Source organism: Phodopus roborovskii, unplaced genomic scaffold (assembly GCF_943737965.1).
Source record: "Phodopus roborovskii unplaced genomic scaffold, PHOROB, whole genome shotgun sequence".
In the NCBI taxonomy this organism is placed as follows: Eukaryota; Metazoa; Chordata; class Mammalia; order Rodentia; family Cricetidae; genus Phodopus; species Phodopus roborovskii.
Genome location: NW_026126517.1, coordinates 1,986,064 through 2,007,370, shown reverse-complemented (window position 1 = coordinate 2,007,370; position 21,307 = coordinate 1,986,064). Strand labels below are relative to the sequence as shown.

At 38.4% G+C, this 21,307-nt stretch overlaps 1 protein-coding gene across 1 annotated transcript in view; it reads left to right on the top strand.

Moving 5' to 3' along the window:
• The window catches only part of Anln (anillin, actin binding protein), a 51,152-nt gene that overhangs the window by 16,827 nt on the left and 13,018 nt on the right, over positions 1-21,307 (top strand). Inside the window, exons 8-20 of the mRNA XM_051196850.1 lie at positions 4,391-4,517; positions 8,300-8,410; positions 9,220-9,437; positions 10,905-11,050; positions 11,362-11,509; positions 12,747-12,882; positions 13,206-13,388; positions 15,203-15,329; positions 17,475-17,523; positions 17,617-17,673; positions 18,797-18,835; positions 19,185-19,206; positions 21,141-21,253. Coding sequence (XP_051052807.1) covers positions 4,391-4,517; positions 8,300-8,410; positions 9,220-9,437; positions 10,905-11,050; positions 11,362-11,509; positions 12,747-12,882; positions 13,206-13,388; positions 15,203-15,329; positions 17,475-17,523; positions 17,617-17,673; positions 18,797-18,835; positions 19,185-19,206; positions 21,141-21,253 — 1,476 coding nt within the window. The remainder of the gene's footprint in view (positions 1-4,390; positions 4,518-8,299; positions 8,411-9,219; positions 9,438-10,904; positions 11,051-11,361; positions 11,510-12,746; positions 12,883-13,205; positions 13,389-15,202; positions 15,330-17,474; positions 17,524-17,616; positions 17,674-18,796; positions 18,836-19,184; positions 19,207-21,140; positions 21,254-21,307) is intronic.

The window sequence follows — 21,307 nt, the reverse complement described above, 5'->3', positions numbered from 1 at the left end:
ATACTCTTATGTAACCCTCTTGTCTCGGCCTCCCAAGTTCTGGCATGGTGACAGATGTGAGTCACCATGCCCAGCTTGGTAAAATAATTCTTAAACATCTTCCTTTCCATTCTCCAGTGCTTAAGTCTCACAACTCTTTCTTTTCTTGTGGTATTTTCAGTTTCCATCCTCTCTACAGCCTTCTCGCTGATGACCTTACAGTCAGTTCTTACCACTTTCAGATTCTTATTGCTCTGCTTAGATGCTGCTTTTAAAGTACTTCTTAGAATCTACATTTCTCATTGGTGACTTTTCTACTGTTCTAGTTTTCTTCTCTATTGTGATAAAGCCCTGACCAAAACAACCTGGAGAGGAAAGGATTTATTTGAGTTTACATTTTCTAGTCTATTATGAAGGAAATTCTGTGCAGAAATTGGAAGCAGGAACTAAAGCAGAGAATATGGAGGAAGGCTACTTACTGGCTTGCACGGCCTGATTTTTTTATATAACTCAGGCCCACCTGCCCAGGGATGGTCCCATCCATAATGAGGTAGACACTTTAACATCCATTATTAATCAAGAAAATGCCTCACAGATTTGCTTGTTGTCAGTCTTCCAAGATGACTCTGACTTGTATCATGTTGACAAAAAACTACCCAGCATACCCACATATGATGTTTTTAGTGTTTGCAACCCTTTCAGTTTCCGTATGCCTCCTAATTGTTTCTTTATTCTAATTAGTCTTCAATAAGTGCCTCCTTACACAAACACAGTCACACTTGGATACCTGCATCCATTTAATATTTTCTAAATCTATTGCCAATTTATCTACCTGTCAGCCAGTGTGATAGTCACTACCATAGAGCTATTTCTTTTTCTTGTCCCCTTTTTCTTTTCTCTTCCCTCTCCTTTTCTTCTCAAGTTCTTCCATGATTTTCATTGATCAATTTCAGACATTTAACTAGACTTCTTAGCAGCATTTGGCACTGCCAATGATTTTTCTGTTTGAAGACCATCATCATTTGGCTACCACAGTGCCAGATTCTTATGGTTTCCTCCTGTATCCCTGGAGACAAAAGTCTTTATTTTGTACTAAACAATTCCTTGGAAACTTGTGAGATAGCAGTTACTTATGCATGCGACCAAACTTATGAACATGATACTAACAGAGAGTTCATAGATTTTCTTCCGCAGAAACCCATTTATTTACCACAAAAGGAGTAGCCAAAAACAGGTGTAAAATGCGAGTGTCATTAAAGTTCAGGGAGACAAACGGTTTTGAAAAGGAAGGGATGGTTTTGTCCACTGTGGGTTAAAATGAGTCTGCTGAGGTTTGTCTAAGTAGTGTTTGTGCACGCTCTGGTTTCAAGTATGAAGTCTGCTGTGAAGAGTGCAGGGATGAGGAGGGGTGGCAGGGTGAAGAGCGCAGAGCCAGCATAGGCAGGTGCTGGGAGTTTTGTCTGAAAGGGAGGGAGAAAGGAGGTGCCTGGAAGGTGTGAAAAAGCAAAGTGTTTGAATTGGGTTTTTGTTTTTTTCTGTGATTTAAGAATGTTTTAGCATTGGTGGAAAGGAGTTAGCTAATAAGAAGTCAAGGTGAAGGAAAAGGAGCTGATAGTTGTAGGATGAAGGGAGGGAACTGTTTGTGAGAAAAGCAAGGTGGAAACTGGGGATCCTGATATCTGCAGCCCTGCTGGCAGGATCTGAGTGTCTATCTGTTAGTGGCTCACTTCAGAGGAGAGTGCTCACTTCTGTGCCTTTGACTAACACATGAAGGAAGAGGAGGCTAACTCAGAATCAGAAGGGATCAAGATGGTAGAGCTGAGATTCCAGTGGCCATGTGTCAGTTACTTTTCTGTTGCTGTGATAAAACACCATGACAGAAAGCAACTTAGGGAAGAAAGGGTTTGTTTTGACATAGGATTCCAGAGAATAGAGTTGATTGTAGTGGGAAATCATGGCAACAGTGAAGGAAGTGGGGAGCAGGAGCTGGCTACCCACAAACAAGAAACAGAACAGCAAGTAGAGTAAGGCTCTAACCATCAAAAACCTATTCCCAGTAACATATTTCTTCCGGCAAGGCTCCACATCCTAAAGACTCTAAAACCTCTCCAAGTAGCACCTCCACCTAGGGAGCCATGTGTGAAAATGCATGAGCCTGTGGGAAACATTGCTCAATCAAACTCCACAGGCCAAACATGATGCATGTGTACTATAACCAGATTGCACAGGTATAGCCAAAGAGTCTAGGTGTTGATTTGGACAATCTTGGTTAGTCCTTGGGTTAGGGTTTTCCCAAACAAAAGGTCTGGATGTTTGGTGAAATGAACACATTGAAGTCATTGGTGGGGAAGTAGTTGCCATGAAGAGTTAGTTCTGAGGTCCACTCTGGAGGGAGGAGTAAGAAAATAGGTAAAATCAATGAAGAAGTATCAGATGTCCAGAGGTCTCCAAGAGGCAAGAATGAGAGAGAGAGTTGGGAACATTGGAGGCAGTTAGGATGACGTATATGGAGAAGCACAAACCAGTTCCAGAGGAGGCCAAGTTGGAGTGATAGTGAAGGGTTTTGGAGTTGTGTTCCTGCAGCTGAGAGACCAAGGTGTTGCTTGGATAGCCTTAGTGCCACCTTGGATGCAAGTCTTGAACTAGAGAAACGCTTGGGAGTTCAGAGAAGACTCTCTGGTACTGGTGCTAAGACGCTCCAGTTGTTGCTGGTAGGGCCCGTGGTCATGGAGTGCACAAAATCTTGGTGGCCAAGTCTTGGAGTAAGACCTTTAAAAGAGGATGAATAAGACACCAAAGAGGTGCTGTTTTCATGTTGTCTCAGCTCAGGTGAGAAATCTATTTTAGATGTTTATGGATTAGTTTCTATATTTGTAGATAGCTGGGTTTGTTTTGGGGCTAAAAAGTGGAGGGTATTTGTTTACTGTGCAATAGCAATCCTCAGATAAGACTTAGTGGGGAGGAGAAAACAGGGATAATAGGTCATTAATTAGAAGATGAGTGTCTACAGTGTGGCAGGGCTCTGGTGGACACTTATAAAATATCTTTCTAATAACAATGTAAATTATTAATGTCATTTGTCTTTCCTAGCCGGTAAGCATGAAGTCAGGGCCCCGGAGCCTTCCTTTCATATACAGTGTGTATTTGTGGGTGCTGACCACAGCCGGAGGAGGCAGCAGGGAGCAGTGCTTTGTTCTGTTGTCTTTTTTTCAGTGCTTTCAGAAGGAGGACACTTTTCCATTTTTGTCAGTCATTTACTCACTTAGCAGATATGTGAGATGCCAGGATATCCTAGCACAGATGTTTTTTTCTCTCAACGATTACTTTGAAACTCATTTTTCTGTTTTCTGCAATGTACCTCAACTTTTCTTCCTCAAAGTTCTTGCCTACCTTTGAAATAACCTGTATACAGCATTTAAGAGTTTACTCTATGTTTTATATTTTAGAACATTCTCATTTGAAAAAAAGTCCAACCTGGAGCTAGATGAGGGGTGCCATTCAGTAACCATGTGTGTAGTGCCTTAGCTCCCCTGTGCCTGTTGGAGGGTCACCTGAGGCATTGAAATGCTTAATAAGTGACAGGCTGTGTCCTCTCTCCCTGTGTGCGTGCGTGCGTGCATGTGCGTGCGTGCGTGTGTGTGTGCGTGTTTGTGTGTGTTAGCTGCTTTACCTTACCTTGTTGGTTTCCAGTATCTCTGTAATCATAAAATGTGCTCTTTGGCCTTTGAGCCAGGATCTTGCTGTGTAATACAGCATGCTCTAGAACTCACTGTATAGGCTGGTCTCAAACTTGCAGTGCTTTTTTTGCATCTGCCTCCAGAGTGCTGGATTATAGAGTTGTGCTTCCATGCCTGGCCATCATAAAGTGTGCCTCCACTGCAGGGTGAGAACAGTTTATTGAGAACACTACAAGTTGGCAGTGGTCTATGTGGTAACTAGGCCTATACACCTTTAAACATGTAAAACAATGCATATTTTTCCTTATTTTCCTCCTTATTATTGGGTCTGTTTTATCCTTCTTGCTTTGTTTTTTAATTTTGTACTTTGAGTATCTGATAGTTAAATAGAATCTTCATGTCAGAATTGTCTTGAAAGTGCATAGGAATGGGCAAAGAAAAATAAATGATGGGAAATTGTTTTGTGTCGCTTTCACTTTAGTTGGTTTGTGTAAAACTGAACTCTGATATGAATTTTTATTCTTTCTTGATTCCTACTCTTTTAAATATTTTGCACAATGGGGATCTTACACACTGAAAATTATTAACACTGGCCTGGACCCTTCTAATAGTATATTTCTTTTATTCTAAAAAAAAAAAAAAAAAAACCAGAATATTATTTAATAATAGTCTTATTTCATTTAATAAACTAGTTAAGATAATCATGAGAAATAATTGTTTTTTTTTTTTTGTAGGAAACTAACTGTCAGAATACTCCCCTCAAGAAACATCAAATTGTTTCAAACACCCCATCGACTTCTGAAACAGATAAAGAGACTGAAAATGACACTGCAGTGAAGATTTCTAGTGCAGAACCCTCAGGTTAGTGTCCCATGCTGCTCAGCTGTAGCCATGTGCTGCTGCAGATGGCTGGAAATGGCTCAAGGGACAGATGCTGCTGTGCTGTGTGCAGGCAGAGCTGTTTTCTTCTTCAACCAGCTTCATTTCTGACCAGGCTGTGTGTTGTCCCCACCCGAAAGAGAGAAAGGCTTTGTTCTGACTTACAACTCTGGAGAAATACAGTCCTCATGGCAAAGAAGGCATAGTGGCCAAAGCTGAGGAGCAGAACCCTCCCTTTTTCTCCCCTTCCTTCCCTTACCCTTCCCCCAACCCTTTCCCCACCCTTCTTTCTTTTTAGAGGTAGGATCTTACTTTGTTATTCAGTCTAGTCTAGAATTTTTAATCTTTCTGTCTCAGTGTACTGAGTGTTAGAATTATAGGTCTGAGTCATCACACCTGCTTTATCACAAACACTTTCACATTTTTATTTCCTTCCTTCCTTCGTCAGCTTGCAAAAATGGAACTGTAGTTGTTAAACAAAAACTCTCCTCGTTCCTTTATTGTCCCGTTTTGTACTGTTGCTGTAAATTTGTCTTCTTTAAATATCTCATGAAAAGAAACACACAGTAGTCCCTTTTATCCTTAGGGGTGCAGTCCAGGATTCTGTAGGTGAATATTAAATTTGACTAGCACCCGAGCTCCCTAAGAACTCAGATTTCTTCCTATTTGTCCTACAGTGTTTTCACACGGGAGCAGAATTGTTACAGCTTGGTGTGTTTTTCTGGATTTCCTATTTCTGGTTGACAACAGATAACTGGAACTGGAAAGTGAGATCATGGGTGAAGGAGGGCCACTGTAGTGTATGTGTCAAGGCTGGACACTGTCCTGTGGTGTGTACATAGTTTATCCATTCTCTGTGTGTACACATGGAGAGTGTTCTCCCCTTCTGCTGCTGTGCCCAGTTGCGTATGTCCCGATCGCAGTCTTAAGAGAAGTGCTCCGACATGGAATGACTGCATCATGTTGCATAGCAGTTGCACTATTTTATGTTCTTACCAACAGTGCACAAAATTCTAATTTTTCTGCTTTTTAAACAGCATTGTTATTTTTTGCTTTGAGTGTTTCTTAATAATGTTTTTGTTTTGGGTAGTAGCCATCTTAATAAGTATAAGGTGAAATCTCATTTTGTTATTTGTGTTTCTTAATAGTGATGATGGACATTTTTCATATTCTGTATGGTTGTTTGTATTTCTTTGAGAAAATCAGTTTAGTATCCACCCATCCCACACATACACCTGTTTTGTTTTGTTTTTCTGGGGGGAAAAAGTCAGGACCTTGCTAGGTAGGCTAAAACGGCCTGGAATCTACTTCAAATTTCTGATTCTTCTGCCACTGCCTCCCCAAACCCCCCACCCCCACCCCACTAGGATTATAAGCATGTACCACCGTGCCTGTTCCAATGTGTGAATACCTGTGTGCATGTGTGTACATGGATTTGGGGCATTTTCCCTTGGGGACTGTCTACCTTTTTTGAAACCAAATCTCTTACCTGATTACATTAGACTGGCTGATCTATAAGCCCGGGGATCTGCCAATCTCCAGTTCCCTGGTGCTAGATTAAAAGTGATCACTACAGCCAGGTGGTGGTGGCACCCACCTTTAACCCCAGCACTTAGGAAGCAGAGGCAGGTGGATCTCTGTGAGTTTGAGGCCAGCGTGGTCTACAAAGCGATTTCCAGGACGATCACAGAGAAACCCTGTGAGCACTGTCATGCCTGACTTTTATGTGAGGCCTGGTGTTAAACTCAGGTCCTCATGCTCATGTGTCAGGCACTTCACTACAGACTGAGCTGCAGCTGCTACCAACACCGCCCCCAAGCTCTGCTAACTCCAAGCCCTGCTCCCTCCACTTTTGAGCCTTCTGATGTCTTATGTGGTGGTTGTCTATACATTGTAGATAATAACCTCTTCATCATGTACATGATGTATAAAGATCTTAACTTGTTTCATAGATTGCCTTTTAGTCTGTCACTGTGTTGAATGTATTTGGTTATTTTAAAAAAAAGTTTTGTTTGTTTGTTTGTTTGTTTGTTTGTTTCGGGGGGGGGGGTAGGAGGTTTCCAGACAGGATTTCCCTGAAATTAGTTTTTGTAGACCAGGCTGGTCTCGAAATCACAGAGATCCACCTGCTTATGCCTCCCAAGTGCTGGGACTAAAGGGTTGTGCCACCATCACCGGGTAGTTAAAAAAAAAGTTTTTAAGTTTGATGTGGTTTCATGTGACTATTTTCTTTTGTTGCCTCTTCTGTTTGTTTTAAATATAAGAAATTACTGAAAAATTCAACATTATGAACCATTTCCTTTACCTATTTTTTAAAGTATGGCTATATATGAATCTTTAATCTTTTCATTAAATTTTAAGTATGCAGTGCTTTGCATATGGATGCCCAGTTTTCCTAGGATCATTTACTGAGCTGATTGTGACCATCTTAGTTCCCTTGTTGAATATCCTTAATCATAGATGCAAACATTTATTCTGGGCTCTCCATTGTACTCCGTTGATCTTTATTTGTTTCTCTGCCAGTATTGTTCTGGATTGATAGCTATAGCTTTGTAATTTTCTTTTCTTCTCTGTTGCTGAAAGCAAGGGTCTTACACATGGCAGAGAAAGTACCCTCTAGCTGAACCTGACTATGTAATAAGTTCTAGCAGGAAATATGAATCGTTTGTTTTTGTTCTCTTTCAGAGATGTTTTGAATGTTTAGGGGGTCCTTAAATTCTGTATAAATTTGAGGATGCTTTTCTGCTCCTGGAAAATATGTTGATAGAGATCATATTGAGTGTACAGATCTCTGGTCCCAAGCGTTTAACAAAATCTTTCCCTCTGTTTGTGTTTCTACTTCCTTTTAGCAGCATTTTGTTGTTTTTAAGACACAAATTGTTTGACTCTTTAGTTGGGTTTATTCTAAGTATTTTCTTTTTGTTACCTTCTCACCTAGTCCGAGTTGTATCCAGGGTCCCCTTGAACTTCTGGATCCTCCTGCCCCTACTTTCCCAGTGCAGGGTCACAGGTGTATCTGCACCACCACCCCTTTATTTATGTGTACAGTGGTGATGAGTGCTCAGCCTTCCTGACTGCCAGAGAAATTAGCACTTGAGAATTAGATGTATGTTTGTATGCATGTATTGTTGGTAAACTTCACATTGTTATGCTCTTTAGCCCTGGCTATCCTTGAATATGCTGCAATTCTGCTATAGCCCCATGAGGTTTAGGATTTCAGGTATGAGCCACCACACTTAGGTGTTGACATGAGATGGTACCATCTGTGAGCAAAAATAATGGTAATTCTGTTCTGATTTGGATGCCTTTGATATCTTTTTTATTTAGTTAGTTGCTTTTGATAAGACTTTAAAACGTGTATTAAGTCCAGTAGGGAGAGTATGTTTCCAGTCTTAGAGGAGCTCTCAGTCTTTGGTCAGCAAGTATGTTAGTCTTTACATCTGTTGTCTGAGGAAATTCCCTTCTGCACCTAGTTGAGTGATTTTTGTTGATACTTTTTGTTTATTTTTTAGGTGAAAAATTGATTATGGAACAGTCTGAATAAAGAATAACTTGTATTATTTGTTGTCCTTTACCTCTTGGTGGAGAGGAAAACAGGAAGTTAAGAGGAAACTTCTATTTATAGATTTGAATATTTAAAAGTACAGGCATGGTTTGCTAATGAAGATTTATGACTCTATATTTGTACATTTTCAGGTTGTTTCTGGCACGAGAATTTACATGCACACACACACATTAATTTGGTTTTCCTCAAACATTTTTAGGTTCCACTGAAAGCAAAATGACAAAGTCCAGCCCTTTGAAAATAACATTGTTTTTAGAAGAGGAAAAGTCCTTAAAAGTCTCTTCAGACCCGAAGGCTGAACTGCAGACTGGTTGGTTACAGTTCATTTCTTGTTAGCTCTAGATCCACTATAAGAAATAATACAGTAGTATAAGGATAATGCTCTATTTTTAGATGTCCTGTCACTTGGCAATACCTTATTTTTTTCAAGTTTACGATATACTGTAGCTTCTACCGAGCTGTGGTACTGTTAGTGGTTACTGTTATTTTTTTTCCAGGACAGGGTTTCTCTGTGTAGCCCTGGCTGTCCTAAAACTTGATCTGTAGACCAGGCTGGCCTTAAACTCACAAAGATCCTCTGCCTCTGCTTCCTGAGTGCTTGGATTAAAAGCATGAGCCGCCATCACCCTTTGATTTATTATTTTTAAATTATGTGTGTGTATCTTTGTGGGGGTGTGTTCACATGACTGTAGGTGCTTTCAGAGGCCAAAAGTAAGCTACAGGTCATTTTGAGCTGCCCATTGTGGGTGCTAAGAACTGAACTTGGGTTCTCTAGAAGAATATTAACACCAAGCCATCTCTGCAGCCCTTGCGTATGTTTTGAAAGTCAGAATCTTGTGTCCTGCTTAATGCTCTTCACTTAAATCCAAAGCATTAAGTTTAGTTTTTTGTAAATCTAATCTTTATATCTTAGAAAGTATTTTGGAACTTTTTAAATGTTTAAAATATGGGAGTCCAGCTTTATCTTGATTTTGTATGTATTAGAAGTTGTTCCCCCTCTCTCTGCTGTTAGGAACGGATTTTTCTTAAGGTGCCTCTCTGTTTATTTTCATCAGCATGAAAACTCAGCTTCCTGTGCCATGTTGGTTCTTAGTATCTCCCCACTGAAATGTTTTTCAGAAGTGGTAGGTGAAATTGAGATGAATGTGGATGATGATGATATCAACAGCTCCAAAGTCATCAATGACATCTTTAGTGATGTCCTAGAGGAAGGTGATGTGGAAAAGAGCCAAGAGGAGATGGAGCACGTGGGAGGAGAAAACATCGAAGATCAGGAAGATGCACTGAATATCTCTTCTATGTCTTTACTTGCTCCGTTAGCTCAGACAGTTGGTGTGGTAAGTGTAAAGATAAGAAAGGCTACATATACACAGGCTCATAGCAAAATACAATGAAAGTACTGCATATCTCTTCCACTTTTGCTAAATGATTTCCCCTCTCTGGATAGAGGGGTTGTGTAAATCTGGTAGAATCCTCTTAGTAACTCTAGTAAACTCTACTATAATTTCCTATGACCTCAGGTAAATATTGCTATATTTTAACAAGTATGACATTCAAACTCAAATTCTGGTCATAGTGTTTTTGTAATTGTTGTGGTTTTCTCAACTGTTAAACAAGATTAGCAACAGTACCTACATCCTAGGGCTGATGTAATCTTTAAGTCTTAATTATATTTAGACTGGAAATACAAGTAACATTCAGAGGCCTAACCTCTGTTAATTGCCATCACCCTAAATTTGGTAACTGTAGCTCTGGAGATGAGCTCAGTTAGAAGTACTATTATTTAAAAGTTTTTCTTGATTTGTTTTGTTTTTGTTCTTTTGAGACAGGATCTCAAAAAAATAAAATATAACCTGTCCTTGTATCGTTAGGTTGGTGTAAGGAGAGTTGCAGTTTTAGACCATGAATTTTAAGTCTTTCTAACAAGCTCAGGTACATCTTCATCAGTCAATACAGGAACTATTATAATTAGCATATTTTTGCCAATGAGAAATGAATATGTTTAATCGTGTAGTAAAGCCTGTGTTTTAGGATTCAATTAACTTTTGAAAAGCATTTTCTGTACCCTGTTTGTTGTAAAAGCGTTTTTTCCTATAAAAGTGTTGTTTGAGTAAGTGGTGGTTGGCTGACTACAAGTCAGGTGAATATAGTGCATGAGGCCATGCCTGAGTCTTCCTCATGTATGTGCAATGCCTGCAGAAGCCACACAAGAAATGGATACTCTGAGACTGTTTTTTAGAGATGGTTGTGAGCTACCATGTGAGTGCTGGGAATTGAACACTAGTCCTCTAGAAAGGCAGCCATTGCTCTTAACCTCTGAGTCCTCTCTCCATCCCTTAGTTCAGCTTTTGAAGTTTGGTCCTGTGATGTTTGTTCTAGCTTTGTGAAGAACAGGACCTTCTCTATGGACCAGCACTGGCAGGAAGTACTGCCGCTCTCAGTGCATCTCATGTATATGCTATTTGTGTGTTCTTTACCCATTTACTTTGTATAAGTTTAGTCTGTTTTGTTACTTTTATTATGTGTTAGATATGTAACCTAATAGTAGAAAAGATTACATTTTTCAGAATTAAGTCAAGTATCACATAGGATCAGTGTTGTACATCCATAATATCTGGTGTGTAAATCCTGCATGTGGTGATACATTTTTGTAACACCAGGTTCAGGAGGTTGTGGCAAGAAGATCAAGAGTTGAAGACTAGCCTGAACTACATAATGAAGACCACATCTCTTTAAAAAACAAACAAACAAACAAATAAAGGTGAAAGCCTTAATATCTCATTTACTTGTTTACTTTTCTGTAGAATGTAATTTCTTCACCCAAATTGGGATTGGGAGACACTAGCCCAAGTGCTGCAAGTCCCACACCAGGAAAATTCCAGAGAACCCGTGTTCCTCGAGCTGAGTCTGGTGACAGCATTAGTTCTGAGGATCGAGATCTTCTCTATAGGTAAGGTGTTTGGATAAGCTTCTTCCTTCCACTCTGCTGACTTAGGTTGTCATGAAGAATGCTACAATTTAGGTCTGGTTTGAAGAGCTATGTACACTTGGGATAACTGTGACCTGGGAATTGAACTCAGGGCCTCAGGTGTGCTAGCCAGGAAGTCTGCTACTGATGGGCACTCCCAGTCTGCCATAACTTCTATTAATTTTCCTTTCACCAAATGATGCTGATGCTTAAGTGTGAGATTTGGTTTCTTTTGGCATGTTTGATAAATACTATTGTTCAGTGGATTTCTAACAGTAACTCTTTTCCTGAAGCATTGATGCATATAGGTCTCAAAGATTCAAAGAGACAGAGCGCCCCTCCATAAAGCAAGTGATTGTTCGAAAAGAAGATGTTGCTTCAAAATTGGGTGAAAAGAATAATGTCTTTTCTTGTCAAGTTAATATCAAACAAAAAATGCAGGTATGCTCTGGCATGGGAAGGGAATTTAGACTTTCTTGAACTAGTTTATGAGTTTGTGGCTCAACTCCAAGTAACTGGAATGGGATCTAAAATGTGGAAAGTAAGTTACTCCTAAATTCAGTTTAACTTCAGGAATACACTCTATTTAGAAAATTGGAAGCTGGGTCACATTGCTATGACATCATCACTTTGGAGTTGAGTGTGTAGCTCTGTGGTATAGTGAAGCCCAGCATGTGTGAAGCCCTGGGTTTAATGCTAAAAAAATTTTGTTTGTTTGGTGGCACTTTCTAAAAGGGTGCTGGGAATTGGGACCTAAGTCCCCATGCTTATGGCACAGATACTTTGTGAACTGCCCCATTTCCCCAGTCTTCACTGAATGACAGCATAGAGCTCGAGCCAGCACAACAACAATTTTTGAAACCAAATATGCACTACAATTTAAAGTTATTATTAATTAATAAGGAACAGTAGTAGGAAAATATTAAGTTTATTCTAATTAGTTAAGCCATTATGCTATAGTTATTTTGAGACAGGGTCTCTAATGTAACCTTAGCTGGCCTGGAGCTTGCTATATAGACCAGGCTGGCCTCAAACTCAGAGATCTGCCTGTTCCAGCCTCCTGAGTGTTAAGATTAAAGAACTGTTACTTGCCTTTTGTTGTTGTATAAGGGTCTAGGGAGGGCCTAATGATGGGTAAGTCTCTAGCCACAACAGATAGCACAAAGGTCCCTAGGCTAGAAAGAGTGTCTGCTCCAGCCTTCTGGGCAGATAGAGGCTTTTCATCCCTTCCTTTGGAGGGATAACCCTATGTGCTTAACATTCCAGGTTCTCTTACTTAGTCTAGAGGCCTCCGTGCCTCCTCCAATACCATAATGTCACATTACAGATTGTATTTATTGGTGTCACATGATGTGATATACGCTCTGTTTTGAGAAGTTTGGCCACACTGGAGGTGTGCATGGATAAGTGCTGCCAGAGTCATCATTTGTCCTTGAATTTATTTGATTGTTTATATTCAGAATCTTTTACTGTTGTTACAGTTTCGTTTTTGTGATGCTCACAGTTAACCCACAGTTTAAAGAATATATTATCTAAAAACATGCACAGTAAAGCTAACATTTGGATTTTACATTCTAAAAAATTTGAAAATTATGCAGTCACATTAATTAGAATTAAAGTTTAAATAAAGTGGTAATGTGATTAATTAATTAATTGATCCCTCCTGTGGTTTCACTAGGAGCTCAACAATGACATAAATCTGCAGCAGACAGTGATCTATCAGGCCAGCCAGGCCCTGAACTGTTGTGTTGATGAAGAACACGGGAAAGGATCTCTGGAGGAAGCTGAAGCAGAAAGACTTCTTCTGATTGCAAGTATGTGTAATGCACCTGAGTACAGTGTCCTAATGAACATATGTGTGCACATTCCTGTCTGTCTCCATCTAATGTGAAAGTGGAGAATGTTGAGCTGGGAAAGTATTATATCAAAAGAAAATTGATTAAAAGCTGAAACATTTTAAGGAGTTGGTAACAGACTACCAGATGACATTTTACCCAAACAGTTCCATCAAAGAGACAGTAACTGATTTTGTCTTTTCTTTTCTTCAGTTACCATTTCAGTGTACTTTCATGATCTGTCTCTTAGGAGCAGTTGCTGTGTTAATATTTGGAATATTTGCTTGCATATTTTTACTTAGCTGAGAAGAGAGCTCTTCTGATTGATGAGCTGAATAAGCTGAAGAATGAAGGTCCTCAGAGGAAGAATAAGGGTACTATCATATCTCAGAGTGAATTTGTCCCATCCAAAGGATCAGTCACTTTGTCAGATATCTGCTTGCCTCTGAAAGCAGATTTTGTTTGCAGCACCGCTCAGAAACCAGGTATGAGGCTGGGTCACATGGAAAACTGTAAAGTCCAGCTAGACTGGATTTGTTTGAGGAAGACATGCATTACGATGCAAAATTTCCATCTTATGTCTTCGTTCCTCATACTGTATAGATAGTTCCTTTTAATGAAACAATTAGGGGAAATTTACATAATAGGATTATTTACATAATAGGATTACCAACCCATTTGAGTGTGTAGATCACTTTATTTCCTAGGTTATCTTGCCAGGGTAAACCATTGGCTTTTCATTTATTAGTTTTGCTACGTGCCAGATCTTTTCAAAGAATTTATTTACTTTATTCTTGTTAAAATTTGCCCTATTTTAGACGTATCTTCTGGAAATTTTGAATTATTTGTTGTATGAGTGATAATTGCTCAGTGAATATACTTCTTTATATATATATATATATAATTTTTTATTTAATTTTATATAACAAAGTCCAATTAAATGAAAACAAACATTTATACACAATAGTTTGGAATTTGGGCATCGTTCTTTCCAAACTACTTCCTGCTGGTAAGGGGCACTGTCTTGGGGGATTCGAAGAAGATTCAGATATCCTAGCTGTAGTCTGTAGGGCTGTTTTTTTTGTTCAGCTGTTTGGAATGTAGGATCAGCTTGTACTCTGTTTCAGGCGGTCTGTCGTGATCAAACCACATTAGTCTGGAAGGAATCCACATCTTTTCATTTTCTGTGGAAACAAAAATAGAAATCCTTTTCCCCAGCAGTGAATATACTTTTTTTTCCTTTTCTTTTCTGGATTGGATAACCACAGTGATCTTTTTAAATTGTCTAATCTAGAAAACTGGGAGTAAAGTGAGTAAAGAAGAATATGGCAGCAGGATAATTTCTAGAAAACTCATGTGTGAAATGTTAGATAAGAATTATTTTAAGATTCTTTTGCATTTTTATTTAATTAGAACTTTAGTGGTAAGGAAGTCTCAAAAAGATTGAGAAGTGAATTTTACGTTAGGGGAAAGTAAGATTGAAGACTCTTACGTTGTTGAGCCTTCAGTGAGACCTGGTGGAACAAATTTGTAATCCCAGCTGCTGCAGTGGTCATAATCTCAAAGCCTGTTTTTCTCAAAACAAAGTTGAAACTGGGGTGGGGCTGTATGTAGTCTGTGTTGCCTTTCTTGTTTGAGTCCGTGAATTCAGTCCCTAGGACTTTAAAAAAAAAAAAATTGCTTTTTAATTCACTGGATGTGGTGGCTTGTGTTTATAATCCCAGCAGTTTGGAAGATTGCAAATGTACATTTCTCAAACTCAAGGCTGGGTTGCAGAAGGAGTACCTGTTTCCAAACAAACAAATGAAGAAAATGTGTGAATATTATTGTAGAAATGAGCTAACTTAGGTTACAATTTTTCCTTTTGTCTGCTTTTAGCATAATATAGAAAAGTTGATAATTTAGTATTTGTTTTGAGATATTGTTACTTAGTGACAGTGAATGTTTTTTATTAGATATTATCCCTGAGTACCTTTAATGGTTTTTAAATCTCAATTTTGAAAAAACAAAATCAAAATTACCCTTTGGAGGTATATGCTAACTACTGCCTAATCGATTATAGCAGAAAGTGAGGAATGTAGAATGAAGTTATTTTGCTTTATGTAATTAGGAGACTTGATTTTTATCCCTGGACTGTAGGTATCAGATTGTGTCTTTTTTAGTTTTTTGTTTTGAGAAAACTGATCTTAAAAATTATAAATATAAATTTTATATGGGTCAGCTGCTGTATAATGTGGGCTTCCAGAATGCTAAGTTTAATCTTCTTTTGCTAATTTTGCAATGCGGTTATTTATTACAGATGCATCAAATTACTACTATTTAATTATGCTAAAAGCTGGAGCTGAACATATGGTTGCCACACCATTAGCAAGTACCTCAAACTCTCTTAGTGGTGACGCTCTGACATTTACCACTACATTTACTCTGTAAGTAAATTGAGCATCTTATGGTTCAGATACATTTTAGTAGGGTTAAGACAGTCTCAGCATTCTAGTGATATTTATTTTATTTTATCTATTGTAGTGCATGGGATGGGACTCAGAGCTTTGTGCATGCTAAATGTGCATTCTATTAATTAGCAAACTATATCCCAAACTTTTATAGTTTGTGTTTGGCCTTTTTTTTTTTTTTTTTTTTTTTCTTTTGTTTTGGTTTTTGGTTTTTCCAGACAGGGCTTCTCTGTGTATCCCTGGCTGTACTGGAATTCACTCTGTAGACCAGGTTGACCCTGAACTCAAAGAGATTCCCCTGCCTCTACCTCCCAAGTGCTGGATTAAAGGCATGCCACCACCACTTGGCCTCAAACTTTATAGTATTTAAAATGCCTTTACTTTTGCTTGCTAACTTATTATAGTTAATGCAACATTTTATTAGCACATATTATACATGATGGCATGACATTTTCATACCCACATATATAATATTTATGGTTATATTAACTCCCCACTACCTTCTCTTGTCTCATCTGACTCATACTGGTCCCTTTGTTCTCCTCAATAGTCTCCCATCTACTTTCAGTCCTTTGTTTTTTCTTTTTAGTAGTATTGAAAATTAGACCTTGGGCCTTGGGTGTTAGGCAAGTGCTCTACCAATATGCTAGAGAGCCCATGCCCTCACTTTGTCTATTTTATTTATTGAGTTTAAATTAGGACCAAGGAGTTACTTACAGTAGCATGGGCACCTTATCAGTGTTTGGCCTACTGAAAGAAATGTCCCATGTCCTCCCCCACCCGGATAACCATCAGCTGCCAGTGTCTCAGGAAGAGACAGGCCCATGTGAGCACCTTCTCCAATTTTTTTTTTCTTTTCTCTCTCTCTCTCTTTTTTTTTTCTTCTTCTTTTAAATTTATTTATAAGGTGCTGGAGCAAATGGCTCAGTGGTTGAGAACAATGGCTAGTCTTACAAAGAACCAGGTTTAGTTCCGAATATCCTCATGGCAGCTCACAGAAATCTGTGGCTCTAGTTCCCAAGGTGCCCTCTAGCTTCTGCAGCCACTGCCCTCATGTGATACACAAGACATGCACGTAGGCAAGACTCCCCTACACGTAAATCTTCAAAAAGTTATTTATGATTATCATCTGTGTGTGTGTGTGTGTGTGTGTGTGTGTGTGTGTGTGTGTGTACTTGCAAGATGTAGGTGCATATGTAGAAATCAGAAGATAACTGTAGAATCTGTTCTCTACTTCTGCCTTTATGTAAGCTCTGGGTATTGAACTTGGGTTGCTAGGCTTGTGCAGCAAGCCCCTTTAGCTTCTGAGCCATCTTTTGAGCCTGTTATTCTTTAAATATGAACAGATAACCCAATTTTCAGTTATTTAGTTTTAGTCTTTTTTCTGATTTATTTCCTTCACTGATACTTTTTTTGACTATAGATATGCAGTACATATAGTGCTTCAGTATTTTACACCATTTTTTATGAATGCTTTAAATCATATAATAATATTAATTTTTTTATGTTTTTGATACAGGGTTTCTCCTTGCAGCCCTGGCTATTGTGGAACTTGTTCTGTAGACCAGGCTGGCCTCAAACTCTGAGATCTGTCTGTCTGTCTTCCAAGTGCCGAAATTAAAGGTGTATACCACCCTGCCCAACTATAATAATATTTCATTATCAACAAAAAAGATAATTAGTATCAACTATATATTTTAAAATTGCAGTCAAAATTTAATTTGAAAAATCTGCTTTTATTATTACTATTATTTATTCTATAAACTTCTAAAATTGCCTGCGTGTAACAGCACATGTATGAGGGAGGCAGAAGGAGAGCTTGTTAGGAATCTTCTGCCCTGTGGGTCTTGGGATAGAGCTCAAGTGTTCATTCAGGCTTGGTTGCAAGCAGTTTTATCTCACTGGCCTTACTTTATTATTACAATTGACTTGATTTTTATAACACAAATTTCAGAAAAAATTTTGTTCTTACAATTTTTTATTATTCTTGCCAGCTTTTTTTGTGCTTTTAAAATATATAATGGAGTCTTTTACTTTGAGTCTTGTAGCAAGTGTTTGTACAATATTTTTAAAGGCATAACTTAGGTTTTGATTACAGTTTTATTTAATACTCTTTTTCAGGCATGATGTTTCTAATGACTTTGAAATAAATGTTGAAGTTTACAGCTTGGTAAGCAGTTAAAAAACTTTCTGTAATAAACAATAATGTATTCCCTTACTAATATTAGATTTTAAGGTAGTTATGTTTTGGATTTGTGTGTAGGTACAAAAGAAAGATTCATCAGGCCCTGATAAGAAGAAGAAAGCGTTGAAGTCCAAGGTGAGAATTACAGAGACCTAAGAAAAGCACTATAGTAACAATGTCATCTAAGTCTATGTTCTGTTGCTGTGAAGAGACACGTGACCACACAGTGCTTATAAAGGAAAGCATCTAATTGGAACTGGCTTACTGAGGTTTAGTCTATTGATAAATAGTGGGAAACATGGCAGGCAGACATGGTACTAGAGAGAGAGCTGAGAGTTCTACATTTGGATTAGCAAATAACAAGGAGAGGAAAAGAAGACAGACAGACACTGGACCTGGCTTGAGCTTCTGAAACTTCAAAGTCCATCCCCAGTGGCACACTTCCTTCAGCAAGGCCACACTTTTCCAACAAGGCCACACCTAATAGTGCCACTCCCTGGTGACCAAGCATTCAAATCTATGAGCCTATGAGGGCCATTCCTATTCGAGCCAACAACATCATTTTAGTTTTAATTACAAGTTTCAGTGATTTTTTTTTTTTTTTTTTTGAGATTTTTTAAAAATCAGTTGTAGGCCCCACATTTCTATTTACTGCATTAAATGGGTATGACTGTAGAGTGTAAATGTATAGACGTGATCATGACAAGTGTAATCAGGGCCCTTCTAATACACACAGAGTATCTTATTCTGAATTAAAAATTGAGTGTACAGCGGCTTCAGCTTTCCTTTGTGCTACTGTCTACAAAGTCTAGGGTAGAGAAATAGGATTGTTAGGGTCTTGGTTCCCACCTTTCTGAAATTGCTCTCTTGTTTGCTTCCTAAGTCATTAGGAATTTTTTCTGGCTGGGCAGTGGTGGCTCATGCCTTTAATCCCAGCACTTGGGAGTCAGTGGCAGGCACATATCTGAGTTGTAGTCCAGCAGAGAAACCTTGTCTTGAAAATCAAGAAATAAATTTTTTTTGTCTTCAGCTTTTAAGTCTTGCTTTATTCTCTCTTTTTTGTTGGGTGGGAAGAGAGAAAACTTTAAAAAAAAATTTGGCTCTACTTTCAAAGAGAATAACAGTATTTGAAAAAACCTTGATAAAGGAGTTAAGTATTGTCTGTTTATATTTAACAGTTATTTTCTAAGAACATTCATTTTTCAGCTCTGAATCACAATATTTAATAGAAATGTGCTGAATTTTCTCTCTCTTACAGGCCATTACCCCAAAGAGACTTCTTACATCTATAACTTCAGTAAGTAAAATTTACAAAAATTAAATCCTCTTGATAAATGTACATTTTTAATAAGACTACAAATTGACAAATCAGCTTTAAACCTTTAATACTATAGAAATCTTTAAAATATATTAATAGGTCCCATTACCCAAGAGGCAGAAGTGGGCTTTCACAAGATAAAGACATGTTAATTTTGCTACTTATGTAGTATAATTATTGATGTATAATTATCGATTGTTAATTATTAATATGTTTTCTCAACTAGTCCTTGTGTTAAAATTTTGTACTTAACATTTAAATTTGTGTACTAAATAATAGAAAATTAATGTATCTTCTTCACCTTTTTTTTTGTTGTTGTTGTTGTTAGAAAAGCAACCTTCATTCTTCAGGTGAGTGGATCTAAACTATTTGAAACTTTGGAATAATTAAATTTAACAGGTACATACCTTTATAAATATATTCAACCATCCACACATATATACACATTCTTTCCTTGATTTGCTTTGGGAAAATATTTTCTGTTTTAAGAAGATCCAGTGCTCTAAACTACTGAACCGCTTCTTCTTCCTGTCCAATGCAGGTGCCTATGGAGGCCAGAAGAGGGTGTTGGATTTCCTGTAACTAGGGTTAAAGGCAGTTGTGAGCCACCCCATAATAAGTGCTGGGAACTGTCCTCTAGTCCTGCAAGAACATTTTTCCATCCATGGGAAAACATTTCCTACATGGACTTTTTAAAGCAACATATATTACTGGCCAGGAAACCATGTAGTCTTATTTTATAACCTTGTTAGACAGCAATCTGAGCTAATCACTAGGGTTGTTTTGGTTTTTGCTTCCCCCCTCCCCTTTTCCCTGATTGCAGCAGTCAGTACTTGTCACTTAATAGTTTAAGCATGTAGTGTTATTATTCAGCCCTACTTCTCTTTTTCTGTTATCAACGCCATGGAGTTTGCTTCTTTTAACTTTACCAATTTCAACTAGCATTATAATATGTCAACAAAGCATCTCTCTAGGTAGGTTCCTGGGAACAGGGCTGCTAGTGAACAAGGAAAGTCCTCTAAAATGAATTTAGGCTCAAGTTTTCAAAGGGGATTGTGATGGCCTCATTTACCCCCTGTGGTTGTTCTCTTGCCTATGGCACAAGAGAGTTAACAAAGATCTGTGTTACGAAGGTCACTCAGGACTATCAATATTCAGGGAGCCTTTTCCATAGTTCTTGACCTTTTATTTACTGGTATGTGTCTGTGTACACTTGCACACGTGTAAGTCAGTAGGTTCTCTTCTTTGACATATGGGGTTCAGGGATTGAACTTAGGCTAGGTTTGGGTTGGCAAATGCCTTCACCTACTGAGCCATCTATGTACCTGGCTAACTTTTCTGTATTTTTTTTTTAACAGGGAAATTGCTTTATTTATGTAGAAATAATCTCCTAAATAGTTTTATTTTGTTAGGAAAACGTGTTCTTTGTTTTTCCTCCATACTTAAAGTAGAGACAGTATGGTTGTGGCTGAGCAGGTAGATTCTTGTATGTAGGCCTTAAGATCTGAGTTTGATCCTGGGATGCCACAACAAGGCAGGAAAGAATTGTTCTCTTGATTTTCATGTGATTGTGTACGCACACACACTAAAGTAAAACTGTAGAACATTGGGCATGGGCACTGTGAGTGATCTTGATAGCAGAAAAGCTGAAGCATGCGAGGATTGCTGTGCTCTCACGGCCATTCTCAGCTAACTGGTAGTTCAGCCATGCCTGGATGAAGGGATGCATCCCTGTCTCAAAAGACAAAAGAAAGAAAGTGAAAATGAGACATATTCTCTGGCAGTTTGATTTCATTCATGAGGATGGTAAGAAGTCATTACTTGTTACAGTGTCTTAATCACTGTTCTGTTGTGTTGATGTGAAGAGACACCATGACCAAAGCAATGCTTAGAAAAGAAAGCATTTCATTGTGGAGGATTCTTACAGTTTCAGAGAGTGAGATTATCATGGTCATGGTGGGAACCAGACAGGCAATAGTTGAGTGCTTTATACTCTGATCCACAGGCCTTTGGGTGGGTGGCCGGGGGGGGGGGGTTGTTGCTGGAGAGAGTGAGAGAAATTGAGACTAGGTTTGGCATGGACTTTTGAAACCTCAAAGCCTACCCCCAATAACACATCTCCAATGAAGTGGTGCAGCAAGGCTATTCTGCCAAAGCCACACCTAATTCTTCCCAATTGATTTATCAACTGAAGACTAAGCAATGAAGCACGAGCCTATGGGGCCATTCCTATTCAAACCTAAGAAAGCCAATCTGAATTAAATTTTGCTTCATTTATTTACAGTTATGGCCAGTCCAGGAGGTCTCAGTGCTGTGCGTACCAGCAACTTTGTGCTTGTTGGATCTCACACACTGTCATTATCTTCTGTCGGAGACACTAAGTTTGCTTTGGACAAGGTAACTCAGCTGTACTTATGATTGTATTTCACTTAAAAACATTAGTGTATAGAA